The sequence below is a fragment of the Glycine max genome, chromosome 12 (genome assembly GCF_000004515.6).
Source record: "Glycine max cultivar Williams 82 chromosome 12, Glycine_max_v4.0, whole genome shotgun sequence".
In the NCBI taxonomy this organism is placed as follows: domain Eukaryota; kingdom Viridiplantae; phylum Streptophyta; class Magnoliopsida; order Fabales; family Fabaceae; genus Glycine; species Glycine max.
The window spans coordinates 41,325,215-41,345,215 of record NC_038248.2 but is presented as its reverse complement, the minus strand read 5'-3'; the positions used below and the strand labels follow the sequence as shown (position 1 = coordinate 41,345,215).

General features: G+C 34.9%; 2 protein-coding genes across 4 annotated transcripts; both read right to left on the bottom strand.

The window, feature by feature from the left end:
• Nucleotides 1–3,364: 3,364 nt before the first annotated feature.
• On the bottom strand, nt 3,365–6,204 carry LOC100802928 (G-type lectin S-receptor-like serine/threonine-protein kinase LECRK3). The gene is made up of 2 exons (XM_003539608.4): nt 5,344–6,204; nt 3,365–5,044 (listed from the first exon to the last, which is right to left on the bottom strand). Exons 1-2 carry the CDS (start codon nt 6,011–6,013, stop codon nt 3,426–3,428), a joined length of 2,289 nt encoding a protein of 762 aa, XP_003539656.2. The 5' UTR covers nt 6,014–6,204; the 3' UTR covers nt 3,365–3,425.
• A 9,619-nt stretch (nt 6,205–15,823) lies between these two features.
• LOC100802408 (disease resistance protein RUN1) lies at nt 15,824–20,001 on the bottom strand. Of its 3 annotated transcripts, none has more exons than XM_014765122.3 (5): nt 19,586–20,001; nt 18,896–19,430; nt 17,601–18,702; nt 17,125–17,355; nt 15,824–17,043 (listed from the first exon to the last, which is right to left on the bottom strand). In XM_014765122.3, the coding sequence occupies exons 2-5, from the start codon at nt 19,387–19,389 to the stop codon at nt 15,871–15,873; spliced, it is 3,000 nt and encodes a 999-aa protein (XP_014620608.1). In that variant the 5' UTR covers nt 19,390–19,430; nt 19,586–20,001; the 3' UTR covers nt 15,824–15,870. The 3 variants fall into 3 exon arrangements, with proteins under 3 accessions (XP_014620608.1, XP_003539655.1, XP_014620607.1); XM_003539607.5 differs by having other exon boundaries at nt 17,125–17,400; nt 19,586–20,000; XM_014765121.3 differs by having other exon boundaries at nt 17,125–17,400; nt 18,896–19,425; nt 19,586–20,000.

Below are 20,001 nucleotides of genomic sequence, written 5' to 3'. Positions count from 1 at the left end.
ACCCCATTGAATCTCGTTAGGAACTCCTTTAAAGATTACCCCGACTGCTTAGGTACATCGAAAAGGTTGACCGTCAGTAGTGTTTTCTCCTTGTTGGCCGCAAATTGTGCAACAAAAGCATAAGAAAAATGGTCAAAGCGTGCGATGTAGTTGTCCGAAAATCCACTAAACTAATCCAACACAAACATCGTCAGGGTTCCAACAAAGAGCTTGCACTTCACTTGATTAGTTCCTTCGATGATAACCATCTAGACACAAAAACTCTTTAGGTGTTGATTAGGGTTTGATGAACCGTTGAATAGTGGTATCCTTGGGATCAAAAGGTTCACTTCCGTGTTCAACATGGCCGTCATGAAGGGTTGAAATCCCTTGACTACTCCACTGCGACTTCCCCCTCCAAATGCCTGAGATTTTCCGCTTGAGCCTGGAGAGTTGCTTGGGCTTGGTTGGCCTTTTGTTGCATTTCCAGGTTCTATTGTCACAACGCGTTTTAGGCATAAAGGGCTTCATTCGCCACCCTCCTTGCCTTTGTGCTTTCTCTCCTAACTTCCACATTCTCCTTCTTTATATCCTGCATGAACTCCATCTCCCTCCTCATATCCTCCATCCATGCCATCACTTATTTGATCATCAGGGGCCGGCTCTCCTCCACTATTTCTCGATGTGCCTGTCATGTTTCTGGAAGGCATCGTCATTTAGATAAACAAGGTGAAACAAAGGGCGACAAGAAGTGTTTCATCGTGTCCCACGGTAGGCGTCAAAATATTCTTGTAACTAGGTCATGCCAAGGAAGGAGACCTAGCCCAAGATCATTCAAGTGTAAGTGTAATTTGTCCTTCTAGGTCAAGCATTAAGGCTTATATGGGAATGCATCACAACTGACCTATCCATATTCTTGCAAGAGTATATCGTGTGGTTTTATCCATTGCTTCGAGCTCCTCGAGCATGTATCGTGAGTGGTTAAAGTCGCTTAATAGCTAAGCAGCACAAAAAATGGGATGCTAAACTATCAATTAGGAGCTCCTTGGTTGATACCTGAGGGCATGGAGTAAAGGCAGCTCCAACCAAAGGGAGCTTAGTGATGAAATTCAATCGAAAGGGACTCAAGGGGTACATTGGTTTGCAATCTCAAGTGTATAAGCATAAAGAGACTAAGTATAGGAATTAGTTGTCCAAGAAACAACTGAGGGAGAGGGAATTGAGGGGGTACACTAAGTCTTCATTGACTCTATCTTTTTAGTTTGCAAATACAAATATTAGATCATTAATGGTTGTGTGATCTTAAAGTTTGAAATTTATGCAAATAGTCAATTTAGATCATATTTTACACCACTTAAATTTGAAAATATATAATCATTGTATAATTTGTTCTTATGTAAGATTTAGAGCATATTTTACAACACTTAAATTTGAAAAAAAATATTTTTAAATGTTCTCTTTCGAAGATGACAAAAAGAAATTATTTCTTCTTTGAAATTAGTCAAAACCAAAATCACACACAGTAATTTGCTTTCCTCCAGCAAATTTCATCTTATCTTTGCCATTGGTATAAATAGGAAACTTGTAGGAGTTGTGATTGTTCTTACCTATTATATTTATAGCCACTTTGGTGGGTTGGCTTGCTAACGAATAAGTTTACAAAGTTTCTCTATACTATATTTAGTATGCTTGAAGTTAGAAGCGTATAGATATTCCTAAAGTTAAAACTAAATGGTAACATTGGTTTTTGAAGAGCTTAAAGATGAAAATAGTTCAAAAGTAAATAAAAGTTAATTGACAATATTGGTTATTTGTGGCTTATTTATAATGTTGCCGGACATTGTTCTACAAAACAAAAGCCACTAAAACACTTCTGAGCACATTCTTGATCGGGAAAAAAAGGCTCACAACAACCATGTGCAGTGTTCAAGTGACAAAAAATTGTAATGAATGTATGATGTCCAAGAACCTCACAGAATCGAAGTGGCACAACAGACACACAAGTTACAATCTGGTATTTTTTATTTTTAACTTACCTCCAAAGTTACATCAGCAAAAGGAAAACAAATTAAGTAAGGCATTATTAACCATAGCATTTGGACTCTCTCATTTAAAGTGAGAATCTTGACAAATTAATGCCATCACTTAAAGTTTTCTTTATGAGATGGAAATCTATATTTTTCATACCAGGAAGGATAAAAGACTCACTAAAACAATTATGTAAAAATTTCAGGGTTTCCTAGATTAACAATTATAAAAAATAAATAAGATTTTGAAACCTATAATCTTCTCAAATAATAGATAAACAATGTGTACCTTTTTTTATAGTGAAACTTCTCTCTAGTGTACTTTGATTGTATTGAAAGAAGAGATGATAAAAACAAGAGTTTCGCTTCCTTGACTATTTTTTCTATCTTTTTGAACCTTCTTTCACATTAATGGGTATTAATCCATTTTATAATCACTATTTTCAAAAACTTCTCTTATTTAATCCAATTAAAATTTAGTCTCTAATTATTAATTATTTATTTATTAGTCCTTACATAAGTCACATGTCTTTCACATGAAACATTAATTCTAACAAATTATGCATCTATTTAAGTCTAATAGTAATACTACGTATATGTGAAATTATCATAACTCAGAAGCATAGGATTAATCCCCTTTTCCCCTATTTCGATTTTTTATCTTAGACAAAACAGGTCAATGCAGTCCAAAATAAGAATTTAAACTGTGACGAATATTGCCATATGCCTAAAACACATCTCAAAATAAAATGAAACCATTTGAAATCATTTGACACAAGTTGAAATGATTCGAGACACAGAAAACTGTCTCTAAACTAAACTTTAAAGCTAACTCCTCCATAACAATTGAATTTGTTAAACTTTGATGCCTTCTAAGATTAAAACTTGTCTAATATTTATTTAGATTTATAAGTACTTAAAAAATAAATTCCACCATACCAGCACTTTATAGTTTATACTGTCTTTTTCCTTTAAATTCTGCCTGTTATATCCCTGTACTGTGATATCCGCTTCTGCAATATTGTAGCATATCATCTAAACACCTTTGGACCTTATCTGATTACATTGATCTTCTTTCACTTTTAACAGAACACCACATCCAATACTTTTCCTGTCTCTTGAAAGTTCAAAGCCAACTTACATAAGATGAATCGAAGAAGGGCCAGACACAACTTTTGTTTCCTAAACTATACCAAATATACACCATAAGGAATTAAAATAAACCATTTACAAGTGACTAGAAACTTTCCATGAGTTCCAAATTGATCTTTCTCACATAAAAAATATGTTTGTTGGTTAGAGTTACCATGAAACTTCATCCAGTCAAGAATCAAAATACTGGAAACAAATTTCCACCGTCAACAAATAAAATAACTACAATATACATTATAAAAAAGGATCATAGAAAACACTAAGCAGTTACAAAGTAAATGATGTTTCAAACGATGATGAACTGAATATGGCAGGGCGAGGTGGCAAAGAAACTGTTGTCACACCCTCAAGCATTTGCGTAACTTTCTTCATGGAGGGTCTCAGCGAAGGATCCTCTTGAATGCACCAAATTGCTACCATCACATGCTTTTCCACCCTCTTTATGTCTTTCTTTGCCTCCTCATCATTTTCTACCAACTTAGCTACCTTCCCTTGGCTATAACAACGATACGCCCAATCTATAAGTGTCTCTTCTTCACTAGCCATTGCAAAGGAAACACTTGACTTGCAACATATGATCTCTAACAGCACCACTCCAAAGCTGTAAACATCTACTTTGGTTGTGATTGAAGCTTTCCTAAACCACTCAGGTGCAAAGTAACCAACAGTCCCTCTCAAACCCGTCTTAGTAGCTTTAGATTGTTCAGCCAGCAACAACTTAGCCAACCCAAAATCAGCAATCCTAGGCGTGAACAACTCGTCTAAGAGTATATTTTGAGGTTTTATGTCACAATGAATGATCTGAGTGCTGCATTCTTCATGCAAATATGTGAGACCTCTTGCAATCCCCAAAGCAATTTGCACTCTTTGGTTCCAATGAGGCCTTGAGATCCCAAAGAGAAAGCAAGCCAAGGAGCCATTGTTCATGTACTCATACACCAGAAGACGATGCTCCTCTTCATCACAGTAACCAAGTAAACGAACCAAGTTTCTGTGGTGGGTTTGTCCAATCACACTAACTTCTGTTTTGAACTCCTTCTCACCTTCTTGCACCACCTTATCTAGCCTCTTCACAGCAACATACCTGCTTGTGTCTGATTTCAACACCCCTTTATAGACTGTTCCAAAAGCACCGCGACCCAACATTTGTTTGAACCCTGTAGTTGCTTCTTCAAGCTCCTTGTACGTATAGTACCTTATTGTGGCAGCTGACAAGTTTGGACTATTCAAAAGCTTCTTGTGGTAGAAAATGTAAAAGGCAGCAAACAAAGCAACTAATAGAATGACATTGAGGAACACTGAGCTTCCAAGGAGTATTGATATGACAAGAACAATTGTAGACTGTTCTCTCCCATTCCCAAGACTCCCAGTCCCATCCTTGTTTAAACCTGTTTTAGGTATCTTGACAAGAGCTATTCTAGTAACATTAGGGTGCTTCCTTCCATTGCTCAAAGGATACTTCTTCTTCCAACATTGTCCCTCACCATATATGGCCACAGCACAAAAGCAATCTTCTAGGCACTTTTGTCTACACATATCTTTGTCCATTGCAGTTCCAACCAGCTTGTCATAATCAGAGAGAGGCCAGTCCAAATTTTGATACTCTTTGAAATCTACAAGATCCTTATTCTGCTCCCACCCGTCTTTGTTGCAGCTGGGCAGTGGAAAATCTGGTCTACAAGTTTTGAGATTATTGTCATGATCGAAAGAAGAAAAAATATCCGGGCACTCACAACTAGGATTCCCGTTGATGGTAATGCAGTAGCTGTTATAACCGCAGATAGCATTCCCAGTTTGCATCGTGATGGAAAGGCAAATATCTTTCGGATATCGATCCACCACACTCCACCATCCCGAACTGCAGCTATCAGCAATTGTGTCATCATCTATGATGCATAGATAGGATACATGTATCAGATATATGGTAATACAGTTATTCTAAAAATATATAAGATACAATACATGTAAGATACAAATCTAAATATCTAGTGAACATACAATTAAAGTTCTAAGAATCCAGATTAAGAACATACTTCTTGCACATTACTAAAAACATGTTTTTATATCTCATGTTCGTATGTCATTGATACATATCAGTGAAGTAACCATGAGTATCGGCATCACATACATATCTGATACTTATACGTAAGGCAAATGAAAATATTGGTGCTTCATAGGTTCTCACCTTTGCGGTGTCGATATAGTCTGAAAAGCCCATCAGGATCAATTCTAGCCATGTACAAGAACTCTTCTGATCCACCATATAAGACTTCACGGATCACTTTACCCGTGTTACTTCTTTTTATGTACATGTGTCCAGACTCATTGAAGACGAGCAGAGATTCATCATAGCTGTTAGTTTGAGTGGCCCAGTAAGCTTCACGTGTAACGCTTGATTGTGGTGAATAGTAAAGAACGAAATTGTAATCGCTCTGCCAAGCGAGTTCGAAACTCCCATCATAAAAACTTGTGTTAGAATGACGGGCTCTGAAGCTTTTAGGCTTAGCCAGAATCTGACCAGGCAAAAAGGTATCTGTGGGCTCTTCAAAGCTCTCCCAAACGTGTTTGCCAGTTTCATCCAGAAGCACAAAATTTCCACTGTCTAACATAGAAGCACATCTTACTAAGGCAATGCTGTTGTTTTTTGGACGGTGCCACATCTCTTGGCCATTTTGGTCATACAATACAATTCCTTTGTTTGTTAGCTTCACTGTGGAATCTGAAGGAAAAGCAAGACTTTTTTGCATACTGGAAACAGCGTGCATCGTACCAAGATCTGAAGTTTGTTTGTATTTTGCATACCATACTATGGTTCGGTGGGGGTCTTTGGGAAACCAAACTGCAAGCACGGACATGAATTCCTTGTTGGATAAAACATTTTGAAAACCAAAGGCAAAGAGGCCAGAGGGTGAATTCCATGTGTGATTGGTGACCAGAGTGGAATTTAAGTGTATACTATTAGCACTGCAGTTTGAAGAAGTAGCACTAAACACAGATGGGAGAAAGGGGAGAATAATTAGAAGAAGCAGAGAATAGGAATGAAGAAAAGTTGAAGAGGCCATGTTGGTGTTCTCTAACAACATTTTAATTCATCAAACATTATTTTATAGTAATTACACGACAATTTCTTTGCATAAATCTATAATGTTCGACCAAGTCTAGCTTAAATAGTAAATACAGTAGCAATGGCAGTTACATTGTGGATTAACGAAAAATTACTTTAATTAATGACGAATTGAAACTTTTTCTTATTATCTATATTAATTACAAGTAGATGCCTTCGGCATTCTGATCCCTCGATTGTATCATATTTTGTTGTTTTGCTCTTTCTCTTTGTTCTCATACACTACCAAGAAAGAAAAAAGAAAACTTTTCCTAATTATCCACATCCTTGTGAATCACCTTAGACACATCCTTGTGAATCACCTAAGACACGCTATACCATCTCCGCCAGATTGCATAGCATTTTGAAGAAAGATCACCTAACCATTAAAATCCATTACATGTTCTGACCTTTTTCTATCAACTCCCAATTTTTCTTAGAAAAATTCTTCCATGAATTAGTCTATATATATATAAAACCAAGGTCGACTGAATGTGGAACAATTTGAAAGCGAGTGGTCAAATGCCTAAAATAAATAAGCAATAATAATTGCTGTCCGGCTGCTAATTGTTTTATCAGCTTAACTTAGCTTGTTCTACTGAAAAATTTCTTGTTTTCATGGGTGATCTTATTTTATCTTGTTGGAGTGAAATTTGCGATTGGAAAACTTGGGAATGGCTGAGCACCAATGACTGATTCTTTTTTAAGTGATTGAGTTAAGAAAGGAATTCTTGTTTGATATTTTTATATGAGTCTACATACAACACTAAGTCATGTATTATATGTTATCTATAAGATTTTCTGTCCCTAATAAAGTGATCTTATAAGTATACAATTTTTTGGGATATATAACAACTCATTTGGTGTCACTACAGCAAAAATGATTTCTAATGGCAATTAATATTGCTTTTACCAGCAATAAAAATAGCACAAGGTGTTTTATTTGCAATGAGTTGTATCCAGGCTCAGTAAAACTATTGCCGTCAATTATTTATATTCTTATGATGGATGAAATAGACGTAAGAAATATTTAATAATTATAACTCTTCATGAAAGAGTATAAGGTTGAAAAGATAACTCTTCATGAAGGGTACTTGTTGACTATTATAAAAGGATTGTGATCCCTAAGTCATATGCAACTGTCTTTTTTTCTAACATCTCATCACTAGAGAAGATCAAGAGGAATTGTGAATAAAGACTTGGAAGATCATAGAATCCAATTATTTCTTCCTCAAATAATCATTCATGGATATGGGAATTAATGTTTTTTGCTTTAGTCTTACTTTCATATTCTTGATTATTTAATATAAAAGTTCATGTATGATGTTTATCATATTCTCATCTCCCATTTTCCAACAATTTTGTCTCTCAATTAGATTCCCAATTTATTCTAAAGAGTTTCCTAATAGTGAATAAGACTCAGAAGATCATAGAGTCCAATTATTTCTTCCTCAAATAATAATCATTCATGGATATGGGTATGCTTGTGCTTTGGTCTTACTTTTATATTATTGATTATTTAACATGAAATTTCATGTATGATTTTATCATAAACTAGTTTCTCATCTCTCATTTTCTAACAATTCTATCTCTTGATTAAATTCTCAATTTATTCTAAAGAGTTTTCCTAATAGTTGTGTGAATGATGTTTCTATATTAGACTACCGCTAATAGTAATTGTGATAAAGGAATTGGTAAACGACTAAAATTAAAGGGGAAAACTATAAATAATGAAATAAAGAAAAGTTGTAAATGATTTAAAGGATAAATTTGAATATTTAAAAGGGTTGTCAAGTGACATTCATTCCCAAGGAAAATAATAGGAGAAAATGGTTCAACATGCCTAAGTGCCATGAAGCTGCGCGCCTAGCAACTGCTCACACTATTCAAATTTCATGTTGTCCGATATGGGTTTGAAGACTTTGTTTCTTTTGCACTGCTCACTAGTTTTGGGATCCATCTACCTTTCAAGGGGCTATGAACACCCGGGAGAAAGATTGATGGGTTCTATGGTGGAGGAGATGGAGTTTCTGCATAAGAATCACGCATGGGAGTTAGTTGAGCTTCTGTTGATGAATTAGCAAGTGCATCAATTTATCCCAAGTAGTAAAGTTAAAACGGAAGTCCAAGTGTCGAATCCACATGAACTTTGTATGTACTTAGGTAAATAAATATTTGATTAATAAAATAAGTTAAAGAAAATTGATTTGAAAAGGGTATGAGAAAAACAATAATTTAAATTGAGAGAGAATTAAAATAAACATGAGAAAAAATTAAACAAATTTAAATTAATTTACTAAAACACAAAGATAAGAAAAACCATTTTTACTGTAGAAGTCAATTCAGAAGATGAGAATGTTGAGAATTTAGCCTATCAGAGCTACTCTTGATATAATATTAATGATTTTTTCATATTTATAATTATTCCAATTTACACATGCATCTACTAATATGCTCTAACCTAAATCCCTCTAGTGAAAGAGCCTAACTTATCTATCTTCTCTCTCAAGCCCCTTTGAAAATATAAAATAGTAAATTACATTTAGAATAGAGATATATAACAGGCTAAACAAAATCAATCTATTTCTAGTGATGACTTTAATTATATACCTTTTCTCAGTTCTTTTAGAAAATAATATTTTTCAATACTACCCCTAAAACTTACCATGCAAATGGGTGATCAAGCCACAATCAATAATGTTAAGCACAAGAAAGGATAATGCAAAAAATAATATTATCAAATAGACAGGAAGAGAAAATTATATCAAAAGTAGTTGGTTGCCAAATTCCTAACAAAGGAGTATTTATCCTCTCATTGTCATGAGATACGTTACAATTACAAGAGGAGAATATTTAGTAAGGGGGAATTCAGAGAAAGGGAATAGAGAAAATGAATGACTCTCAATACTTACTTTTTCTAACATTTGTCTTCTATAAGGAATTGTATTCTCTTGAATTTTTTGTGTATTTTTTTTCTTCTTCTCTCTCCTCCTTCTTTGTGCAGACCAACTTAGTTTTCACGCAACCTTCACGCTGAGCGTGCTTGTCGCGCTAAGCGTGACTCTTTCCTGATTTAGCCTTCTTTCCTTAATTAGTCCTATTGGCGCTAAGCTTATTGTTCCCACTAAGTCTATGCCTCACGCTGAGAGCCTGGATGAGCTAAGCATGCCTCTTCAGATTTCTAATTTTGCTCTTTTGGACTTTATTTTACTCATTAAGCATCATAAATTCATCAACTTTTAATGTTTTCTACGCAAAAACTTAAATGATATTAAAATAACAATTATTTGCACAAAAAAGAAGAAATAGGAGAGAAAAATTACAAATATAATTTAACCCCAAAATACACTCATAATTTAACCCCAAAATACACTCATAATTAGCAGTTATCAACTTCTTTCAGGCAAGAGAGTCATAGGGTGCAAATGAGTGTACAAGAGGAAACTTCCTTTATTAAAAAATAAGCGAGAAAATCAAGGATCGCCTAGTAGCGAAGGGGTAGTCACAACATAATGATTAGATTTTCTTTTCAATCACGAGGCATACTACTATTAGGGTAGCGATAGCCTTGGTAGTTAGCTCAAATATGCACTTGCAATAGATGAATGTGAAGACAACTTTTCTTCATGGTGATTTAGAGGAGCAGATTTACATGGAATAATGTTAGTCGTTATTCATGAGTTAGTTTTATGTTGAATATTTGCAAGGAAATAACGCCTTATCTCCAATTTATGGTTCTTTTTGTAGGAATTATACATATTTTTATGTTTAGTGTGATTTTATAGAGTAGATACTCTCATTCTGTGAATTAATGTTGAATCCAACTCAGTTTTAGGCCAAAGAAGAAAAGGTTTAAGTCGCTAATGACTCGTTCAGCAAGGCAGATCCGCTCAGCGAGTGACATCTGCTTAGCAAGGCATACAACTCGCTTAGCGGATTGGGAAACCCTAGAAGAGGATCAGTCAAAGATGTGTTCGCCTAGCGCACATCCAGGCCGCCCAACGAGGATATTGTCTCTTCTCGCGCTTAGTGCGCCCAGTCTCGCTAAGCCAAAATTCACTTACTCTCGCTTAGCAAGACTGTCTCGCTAAGCGAGCCTTCGGAAGCTAAAAAGTCCAAGAGCCTTTATAACACTAAGGTTAGCGGGAGTTTGAAGAGCACATTTTTTGAAGAACAGAAGACAGAAAGAGAGCAGCAGAGGGAGCTTAGGTTAGAAGGAGTGAAGTTTAGGGTTTAGAGGTTGTAGGAGACATCTTCAACCAACTTTTGCCATTTTCTTTCACTCGAAACTATTCCTTCCTTGTATTGTGAGATTGCATTGCTTGTAATGAAAGGCTAAGCCTTTTTGTTAGGAAGTTCTACTGAAAAAAGCTTGATGTAACACTCTTACTATCTATTTAATGTTATTTTTATGTGTTCATTGTTTCTATCTATGCTTATTTTACATGCTTGTGGCTTGATCATCCATTTGTATGTATAGTTAGGATTTTTAGCATTGGAAAATGCTTTAAAGACTTAGAACTTGGTAGAGCAAGTTAGAAATCTGTATGTCTAAGAATGGAGTGCAGTGATCTAGTCCATATTATGTTGTAGGCTTAATGCAACTCTTTTAAACTAAGTTTGTTGAGGGATCAAGGACGAAATTTAAAGAGAGTTAGGCTCATTCACTAGAGGGATCTTGGTTTGAGTAATTTCTCAGTATAACAACACTAGGATAATGTTAAATAGAGAAAAATACGTATTAAACATCAAGGGAAATTCAACAGAATGACCCAACGCTTTTTACTTAATAGTTTTCACCTTCATAATTTTGATATTTAATTTATGTTCAAATAAATTTTAGTACAGAATCCAACTTGATATTTACCTTGTTTTTAATCCATACAAATGTTTGCATACTGAATGTACAATGTCTGAGTGAAACAAATTCCCTAAGGATATGATACTCGGTCTTACCGTTTTATACTACTTGAGCGAATCGGTACACTTGTCGACCAACGAACAAATAACCATAGGGGTTTAGTAAAAGTGGATTGGACTAACAGGTTTGTAAGTTGAAGAGGTCTTTGGATGGATTGAGATAATGTCCAAGGTAGTGGTATAAGTAGTTAGATTCCTACATGCTTTGGATTGACTATAAACAATTTGAGTATGGTTGTCGTATTTATGTGAGAAGCCTTGATAATGTCTCTTTTATTTTTTTGCTATGTACTTTATATGGATGATTGATTGCTAGTAACCATTTGCATGATGTGAATGAGTTGAAATGCATGTTAGGCAAGGGTTTTGAAATGAAGGACTGTGACATGAATGACTTGGATCCTGCCAAGAATATTCTTGAAATGGAGATTCACAACAAGAGGTCCATTGTGGCTCTCATAGTAGGGCTATGTTGATAAGGTGTTGGACAGGTTTGGCATGACCAGTGCTAAGTCAGTGCATATTCCACTTCCAAACCACTTCAAGCTTTTTGTAGATCAATGTCTAAAGACAGATGAAAAGGTGAAACGTATGCCAAAGTTTCCCTATGCTAATGTAGTTGGTTGCTTGATATATGTTATGGTCTGCACTAGATGAAATAATACATCGTGAAATAAATTTTCTAATTGTAGTATATTCTTGAGGATTGCAGTATATTCTTTCTCTTATATGAATGATTGTACGTAAAGGAATTGATTATAGTTTAATCTGACTAGGTACCGATAATTTTCTAATTGTTTAGCATCTCCAACTTAGTAGACTCAACCAAACATGATGCAACACACGCATCATAAGCATACAAATAAAATATATACAACCAAGAACTATGATCAACATTTTAGTTACAAAGTAAATGAAGTTTCAAACGATGATGAACTGAATATGGAAGAGTGAGGTGGCGTAGAAACTGTTGTCACGCCCTCAAGCATTTGGGTAGCCTTCTTCATGGAGGGTCTCAACGACGGATCTTCTTGAATGCACCAAATTGCTACCATCACATACTTTTCCACTCTCTTTACGTCATTCTTTGCCTCCTCATCATTTTCGATCTACCAATTTAGCTACCTTCCCTTGGCTATAACAACGATATGCCCAGTCTATAAGTGCCTCTTTTTCACTAGCCATTGCAAAGGCAACACTTGATTTGCAACATATGATCTCTAACAACACGAGATTTAGGCCATGCATCACCAGTGCAGTTTTGGAAAGGAATATTGGAATTTCATGGTGTTAGAAGGTTACTGATCTAATCTGTTTTTGGTTTTTGTAAGGTTAAGGCTAAGTTATGTTGGGAAATGGATCATGAGGGGTGTTCTTTCCACTTTGTAACTTAGCATTAATTCTGTAGTCTGTTTCCTGTGTTGTACCTCCTGTACCTGTTTTTAGTAAAATTCTTTCTTTGCCGATATTTTTTTAAATAAACTTTGATTTGGTATGTGTTTAATTATTATACCTTCAAGGATAAAGAGATGGTTGCTGAACAGGTAGTAGATTCTGCGAAGGTTTTGGCTTGGAGTTGGCTGAGATCAAGGAAAAAGGGGTTTTGCTATTCTATTTGGTTAGCAAATCTCTTGGCATGTTTGAGTGTTACTGCAATATAAAGATGTTGGGGGTTAAGGACAATGTGAATATGGTGTGAGAGTGTATCGATTATGCAGATAATAAATTTTCATATGGTTGGTGGGGGCAAAATAACAAACATTGGAAGGTAATTTTTATATACCACGTATGAGATTTTATCACTGGATGTTTGATAGATTTGTTGTGTCACTTATTGGGGAGTTTGGATGATGTATATGTGCGGGGTACTGGAGTGTTAAGTAAAATGTGTAAAGGTTGTGATGATTAGTGCACTACGACAATGACTGATGAGAAGCAATCAACAATATATCAAATTTGTTGCAGCATATATAGAAGAGGGGCGTGGAAATTGATGTCAGGTACATTGAAGGAAGGTTAAGAAGCTGTCATGTAGATGGAATTACTCTATAAGGAATGGTGGACGTTTGGGTTGGGCCATTCATCAAACAGAAGGGGGGGCAGCAGAACTGGCAGGGTGAATAGGTGCATGAGGTTATGTTCTTTTAGACATTTGTAGTATCAAGAAACAGCAGAAACATATTTCTAAATTCAGCATTATGAAACATAACAGGTTTAAATATAACAACTTATATTTTTAATTCCTTAATCTTCCTCATTACTTGCAGGGATGTAAAACATGCATGCTATTAATGATATATTCACACGAGAGAAACCAAAATAAGTAACGAGGAAGATTACAGGAATTAAAAATACAAGTTGTTATATATAGACTTCAATTTCAAATATATTTTCTGTCATTCAGTAGTCTAATTCATTTATCTATCATTTCAATTACATGGGTATGAATAGAAAACAGGTACAAGCTAGAAGGTTTATACCAACTTCTATTTACATGTATGCTTTAATTTCTTTCAAACTTTTCGGTAAACTGATATGAATTTCACTTTAAGTGTTTTTTTAGATTAGCTTGAGAAACTACAACTAACAAACAAAATCCCTGCCTAATATAATCACTCGATCAAAAGGGGTTAGTACTGTATTTGTATTTTATTTAGCTCCTTAATTAGTCGAGTCAGTTAGTTGAAACAAAAAATGAGTTTTTTTTTTTGGCTTGTACACATGCAATCCAAACAAATAATGTGATAATCTTTACTTTCATTTTCATATAAACTATTATATTTTACACTTTATTGCGTGAATTAATTGCTTCTTTAATTGGTTTCTCAAATAGTGATGATCTTCCACCAATAATAAAATGTCACGCAATTGAAGTCTTGTTATTTCAAAGTATTCTCGGAAAGGCAACAACAATCAAAACCTTTTTCCTACATTTTTCTTTTTCATTTTTAAAATTTGCATGGTTCTTATTGGAAATAAACAAGAAGTTTAAAATGACAATAGGGAATTTGCTTCTGGTGAAGACAGCAACAGGAACATGCTTCCTCTTCTGAGCTGAATAGTTGAAAACTAGAAGTCAGATTAAGTAGCAATCCTATCCGCTTTTCAAACTTGACTAATTTGTTTATTCTTTATTACATCAACACGCCTATTGCCTACCTTATGATCCAGATTCTCATTAATCTTTATCTGTCGTTTACAAGTTTACTGTTAATTAAATAAACTTGACCGGTTTGTATGCCTTTTATATTGTTAAATATTGTGATACATAAACCTCTACACGTTAACTTGTCCCGCTAGAACAAGAAAGTATATATCATTGTTTCTAAAATTACTATAAATCTTAGGGACTATGAATTCATGACTTGAATTTTTTTTGTTTCCATGATATTGATATAGAGTATTTATCAAATTTTGTTGATCATTAATTTTTATCGGAAAACCTAATAGACTATCTTTAATAGAGTCTTTCATTCTAATTATTTTAATTTTATCTGTAAGATTTAAACTTAAGACTGATATTATTAACAAAGAAAAAGCAAACATAGCCGCATATATTGAGTTGGCTTGAATCTATTCTAGGCCATGCTTGTTGCACTTCTTTAACATTTCACCTTAAAATAGAAAAAGCAAACATGGCTGCATATATTGAGTTGGCTTGCTACAAAATTAAAATTAAAAGCATGCACTCAAGGGAAGCATATTCTGTACATTTAATTATATCTCTTTGAACCCAGGGAGAACTTAATCACCTTGATTCAGTTTATTAGATAATTATGAATTTGTGATATTTGAATCTTCCTTTTTACAAAATTTGTCTTCTTTTGTTCAAATTCAGTTTCTGGTTTTCATTGATTTTCTAATGTGAAACTGCTAATGAATTAAATTGATCTGTTGCATGCCTAAGTGTTGATACTTCTCTGACTTGAAAACTCGGTAAGGAATTTTGTTTAGCATATATAATGAATTCAGAGTGCTTTTGTTTAGTATAATGAGTTAAGAAAAATTACGGATAAAAAAAGAGTTAAAAATTATCATTCAAATACTCTTTAATTAATATAATGATTAATTATTATTTCTTGCATGCATCAGATGTAAAAAGTGAAGCTTCATCACCTATTAACACAAGAAGATCATAAGGGGAAAACAATCACATTTAGCTAGTGGCTAATGAATTGTTTCGGAATTATTTATCAAACTTGACTTCTGTAATTTTGAAGTTGTTGGAGTACTCGTACTACTTATTACATTGTAAGTACCTTTAATTATTGAACAAATGATTTCATTTTACAATTTTAATTTTTAAGTTGTTATATTTATAAACATTTTAGTATACAATAACAGCAATGAGGACTAAACCTAATTCTTTATACATACTACGTAAACATTTACCACTTGGCCGATCCCAGTGGATGTGTTATATTTATGTCTTGCTTCTTTTAAGGCCGTCATTTTATACAACCTATAAAATGATAATTAAAATGGTGGCTCATGATAAACCATCATTTCATACTGAATGACAGTGAATTATAGAGTTTTTGGAAACGCCATTCATGTAAAAGAAACGACAGTTATAACAGCCATTTAAAAAAAAGAAAGAAATTGCATTAATTTTTTTGTACTGAATTAATTGAACATAAAATGATTTCTGAATGCAAAATGTCTTAGACCGCAACTATAAAAGTCAAATTATACAACTTGATAATACAAGCAACCAGGTAAGGAGGACATAGGTTTTACACCAAAGAATGGAAAACTGAGCATGGAACTTTTGAATTCAACATCCTCCATATTGTTTCCCTCCTCATAGACATAAATTAGGGACCAGTTTAGACTTCCAATTTTGTTCCTTGCTGTGACCATAACCCTCTCGCCACATGGTATCGGGTATTTGACGTCACATAAAATCTCAACTTCATTCCATTCATGCTTAGAAAATACCCCCTCCTCTTTGCATTGTAGATCACACCAAAGAATTGGATTCCACTTACAAGTTATGTAGTTACATGAAGAACTGAATTGCTTAGTGCCATTGATGAGTAAAGTAAACTCAAAATCCAACACCCAACTGGCTCTATTAATGTAGGCTTCTACACTAAAACATAGAGCTATCTTGGGGAATTTCTTCCGGAACCAGAATTGCATTGATGATGTCCTGCTTCCTGGCTTGTACCAATTCAAGCTCCCAGCTTGAAGCAGTTTAAACAAGAAACCAAAATTATGACACTCAAGTGGATTGGGACTACATACTTCGATCACATTATGGAAGCTTATGTATGGAAAACACAAATCAAGGTAAATAAACGAACCTTCATTATAGTCAACCATGGCACTTGGAGATTTTTCTGAACTCACCTTTTCTTTGTCTTCATGGTATCCTTCAAATAATTGAAATCCCCTCTTACCATAATCTGTTATCACTTCAACATTAGGCAATATATGGATACTAATTGGTAGTTGATAAAGCTGTGTGCATTGCCTCAGGTACAATCGTTCAAGCCCAACAAGATTTCCAATTGAATGTGGCAATTTGGTTATCCCAGTCTTGTCTAAATAAACATCTTTTATTTTATCCATCTTTCCCACTACTTCTGGGAAGCTTTTAAGACGAAAGCACTCCGTGAGATCTAGAAACTCGAGAGATTCCAGCTTGATGCAGGGTACTAGAATTTCAAGCTGAGTGCATCCTATAGCACTCAAGAAGAGGAGATTGTCAAGAAACCCAACAGAATCATGAACTTTAATTAAATTGGTGCAGTTATCAAGAGAAAGATGTCTTAGGAATGGTACTTCACAGAGGCTATGTAATTCAGTTAGGAACTTGCAATCTTCAAAATTAACTGAAATCAAGGATTCAAACCTCTGCAACAAATAACAACAGATTACGCTAATTAGTAAGATGAAATTCACATTGAAACTAAAATCTTTGAAACTGATACATGCCTTGAGTGGTTGGAAGAATTCTAGGCAACTCTGAGGCATGTTGAGTATCTCAAGTTCTTTAGGATTGAAATCAGGTGGTAAAGATGGTGATGGATAAGAACTCCATTCCAGCACTCTCAAACTATTTGGCAGATGTTGGGGGATTGAAGAAAAGATTGCTTGCCCAATAATAACCAGAATTTTGAGGTTTTTCATTTTCTTGAAGGCTTTTCCACTCCACTGCACTTCTTTCTTGTCACGGACATTGAGCATAATGGCTTCAATTTTATCAGTTCCCTTTAGAAGGCAAAGTGTAATTTAACCATAAAAGTTTGGATAAATTTACAAATTCTAGATTTTAATGCTTTGCTAACAAATTTCATCAAACTTTGAAAATTAAGTGTGCTAAGAATTCAGAAATTAAGAATATTGGTCAAATTTTGTGAATAAAGGAATTGAAAAGAGAAGAAATAGCATGAAGTTTTAAGTTATCATACCTTATTTTCTTCCAAAACACGAACAATATCCTCATCAAGCCACAATCTACTGCGTTTTCTAGGCTTTAATTTTGATTCTTGCCTTACAATTTCCCTGCCCATGTGCTGAATTAAGTCATGCATTTTCACACAACCAGACTCATCAATCTTTATGAGAGATTTGTCAGACAACACTCTAATACCATCTTCTGCATGAAAACCACGAGCATGTAGCATTTGTTTGACAAACCGCATATTACAAGTATTGAAAAAGCAAGCAATGTCAAGGAAAATTCCCTTTTCATCTTCTTCCAAACCATCATAACTCACTTTAAGTATATCATGGATCCCTCTATGAGGAATTCTTTCATATTTATCTAATGCAGAATTACATTCATCTAAACTTTTCCCAAATAAGTGAGAACCTATCACTTCCAAAGCCAATGGAAGGCCACATGCATAAAAAACTGCACGGTTTAAAATATCCACATAACTTGGGTCAAATTTGTTTCTTTTAAAGGCATGCCAACTAAACAATTCAAAAGCTTTTTCATCATTTAACTGTTTAACCTCATGCAATTTTACAACCCCATGAGTAGCTAGCAACTTTTTGTCTCTTGTTGTGATTATAATCTTGCTGCCAGAGCCAAACCAACAGTATCCTCCAGCAAGTACCTGTAACTGCACCAATTTGTCAACATCATCCAAAATCAAAAGGACCTTCTTTTTTCGAAGCCTCCTTTCTATGATCGGAATTCCTCTACTGACATCTCCAACTTTGATATCCTTCTCCCCAAGTATATCAGAAAGTAGTGTTTCTTGGAGTTGTACAAGACGATGCTTGCTAATGGCTTTTTCTCTAATGTCAGCAAGAAAACACAAACCTTCAAATTGATCAGCAATCATGTTATATGCAGCACGAGCAACTGTGGTCTTACCTATTCCTCCAATACCATAAATACCAACCATGCTGACCTCGGACCCAGATCCTAGGAGAGACATCACTTCTAGCACTGAAGACTCTAGCCCAACTGGGTTATCAGCAACATGTAAAGGAGTGCGATTGATCTTCTTAGAGGCCTCATCAACAATCTTTTTAATAAACTTATATTCTGATTCAGACCTGCCCATCATAGAAATAAAGTACATGTGAATTGAAATTAAAGAATTGTGCTCATGTCTAGTATATTCACTTTGATCAAATTATTAACCACATAAAATTTAATCCCTCAATTCAGTAGTTTCCTTCAACCGGATTCATATGTTTTATTTTCCTTTCCTTTCTAACACACACACACAAGGATGGTATGATGTACCCGTGTTGGAAATGCCATCCTGATAGATTAGCTGCTTCGTGCAAAGCCTTCCTCCATTTTTGCACCTTGCCCTTGTCATCTTGAAACCTTTCTTTATGCTTTGCCAAAGCTTCTGCATAAGTCCCAGTCTGATACCGAACTTGTGACGGATCCACATCATAAAAAACCGGCCAAACCAATCGACCTTCAACCTTTAAGCACTCAAGGATCTCAACAAGTTCATCCAAACAATATGTTGAGGATGCATAGCTCTTGGAGAAAACAATGATGCCGATCCTAGATTCTCGGATGGCTTTGAGAAGAGTTGGTGTAATTTCCTCCCCTCTTCTAAGCCCTTCATCGTCAATGAAAGCATGGATTCCCCTTTGTTTAAGAGAATTGTAGAGATTGTCCGTGAAACTATGGCGAGTATCTATGCCACTAAAACTGAGGAACACATCATAAGTCCATCCACATGTGAAGGAACACAAGGATGGTGTTGGCTGCTTTATCATCACTTAGGAACTCGAAAATTGTAACAACCACAGGACCTAACCTATTTTAGAAGGTGAATTGCAAAAGGCCAAGCAAAACACAATTTAAGTTCCAAAAGAGCATAACCATTTCTCAATAGTCTTTGTGCATAAAATAATAACTACGAGTCGTTACAAAATTATAAAAGCTAAGAGTAAACTGTAAAAGTTAAATCACCTGAGTGAAGACTAGAGAGGAGATTTGTTGAGAATCTGAGCACTAGAGGCATTGCACAATTGAGTTTTTAGTACCTCTGTGGGTAGTGGTGATGGTTAGAAGGAAGGAGCATATGGAAAAGAGAGAACGAGAGTGAGAGAGAAAGAGAAACCATAACCTCCAAGTCCCAAAACCGAAATCTATCACCAACCAAACAAGTGTACAAGACTGATGATGAAGGAGTAACTGTTTATTCAAGGAGGACGTGGTTTTATATAATACATGTTACCCTATATGTAATTAAGATTGGACGGTTCATATTATTGAATTTTAATTTAGACACAAACCAAAGTCCAACAAAGAAAAACAAAACACAAAAGGACAAGGCTAGGATTCATTCTAGGAACATACGCGGTCGTTTGATGAGTAAATAGGAG

What these genes read in the sequence shown, in the direction of transcription:
- LOC100802928 (XM_003539608.4), bottom strand. Translation starts at nt 6,013, where the DNA reads ATGTCCGTGCTTGCAGTTTGGTTTCCCAAAGACCCCCACCGAACCATA. An exon ending in ACTATATCGACACCGCAAAG is followed by an intron (nt 5,045 to 5,343) that starts GTGAGAACCTAT and finishes TATGCATCATAG; the next exon opens with ATGATGACACAATTGCTGAT.
- LOC100802408 (XM_003539607.5), bottom strand. Translation starts at nt 19,389, where the DNA reads ATGATAAAGCAGCCAACACCATCCTTGTGTTCCTTCACATGTGGATGG. An exon ending in GTGTTTTGGAAGAAAATAAG is followed by an intron (nt 17,401 to 17,600) that starts GTATGATAACTT and finishes TGCCTTCTAAAG; the next exon opens with GGAACTGATAAAATTGAAGC. An exon ending in AATTCTTCCAACCACTCAAG is followed by an intron (nt 17,044 to 17,124) that starts GCATGTATCAGT and finishes TATTTGTTGCAG; the next exon opens with AGGTTTGAATCCTTGATTTC.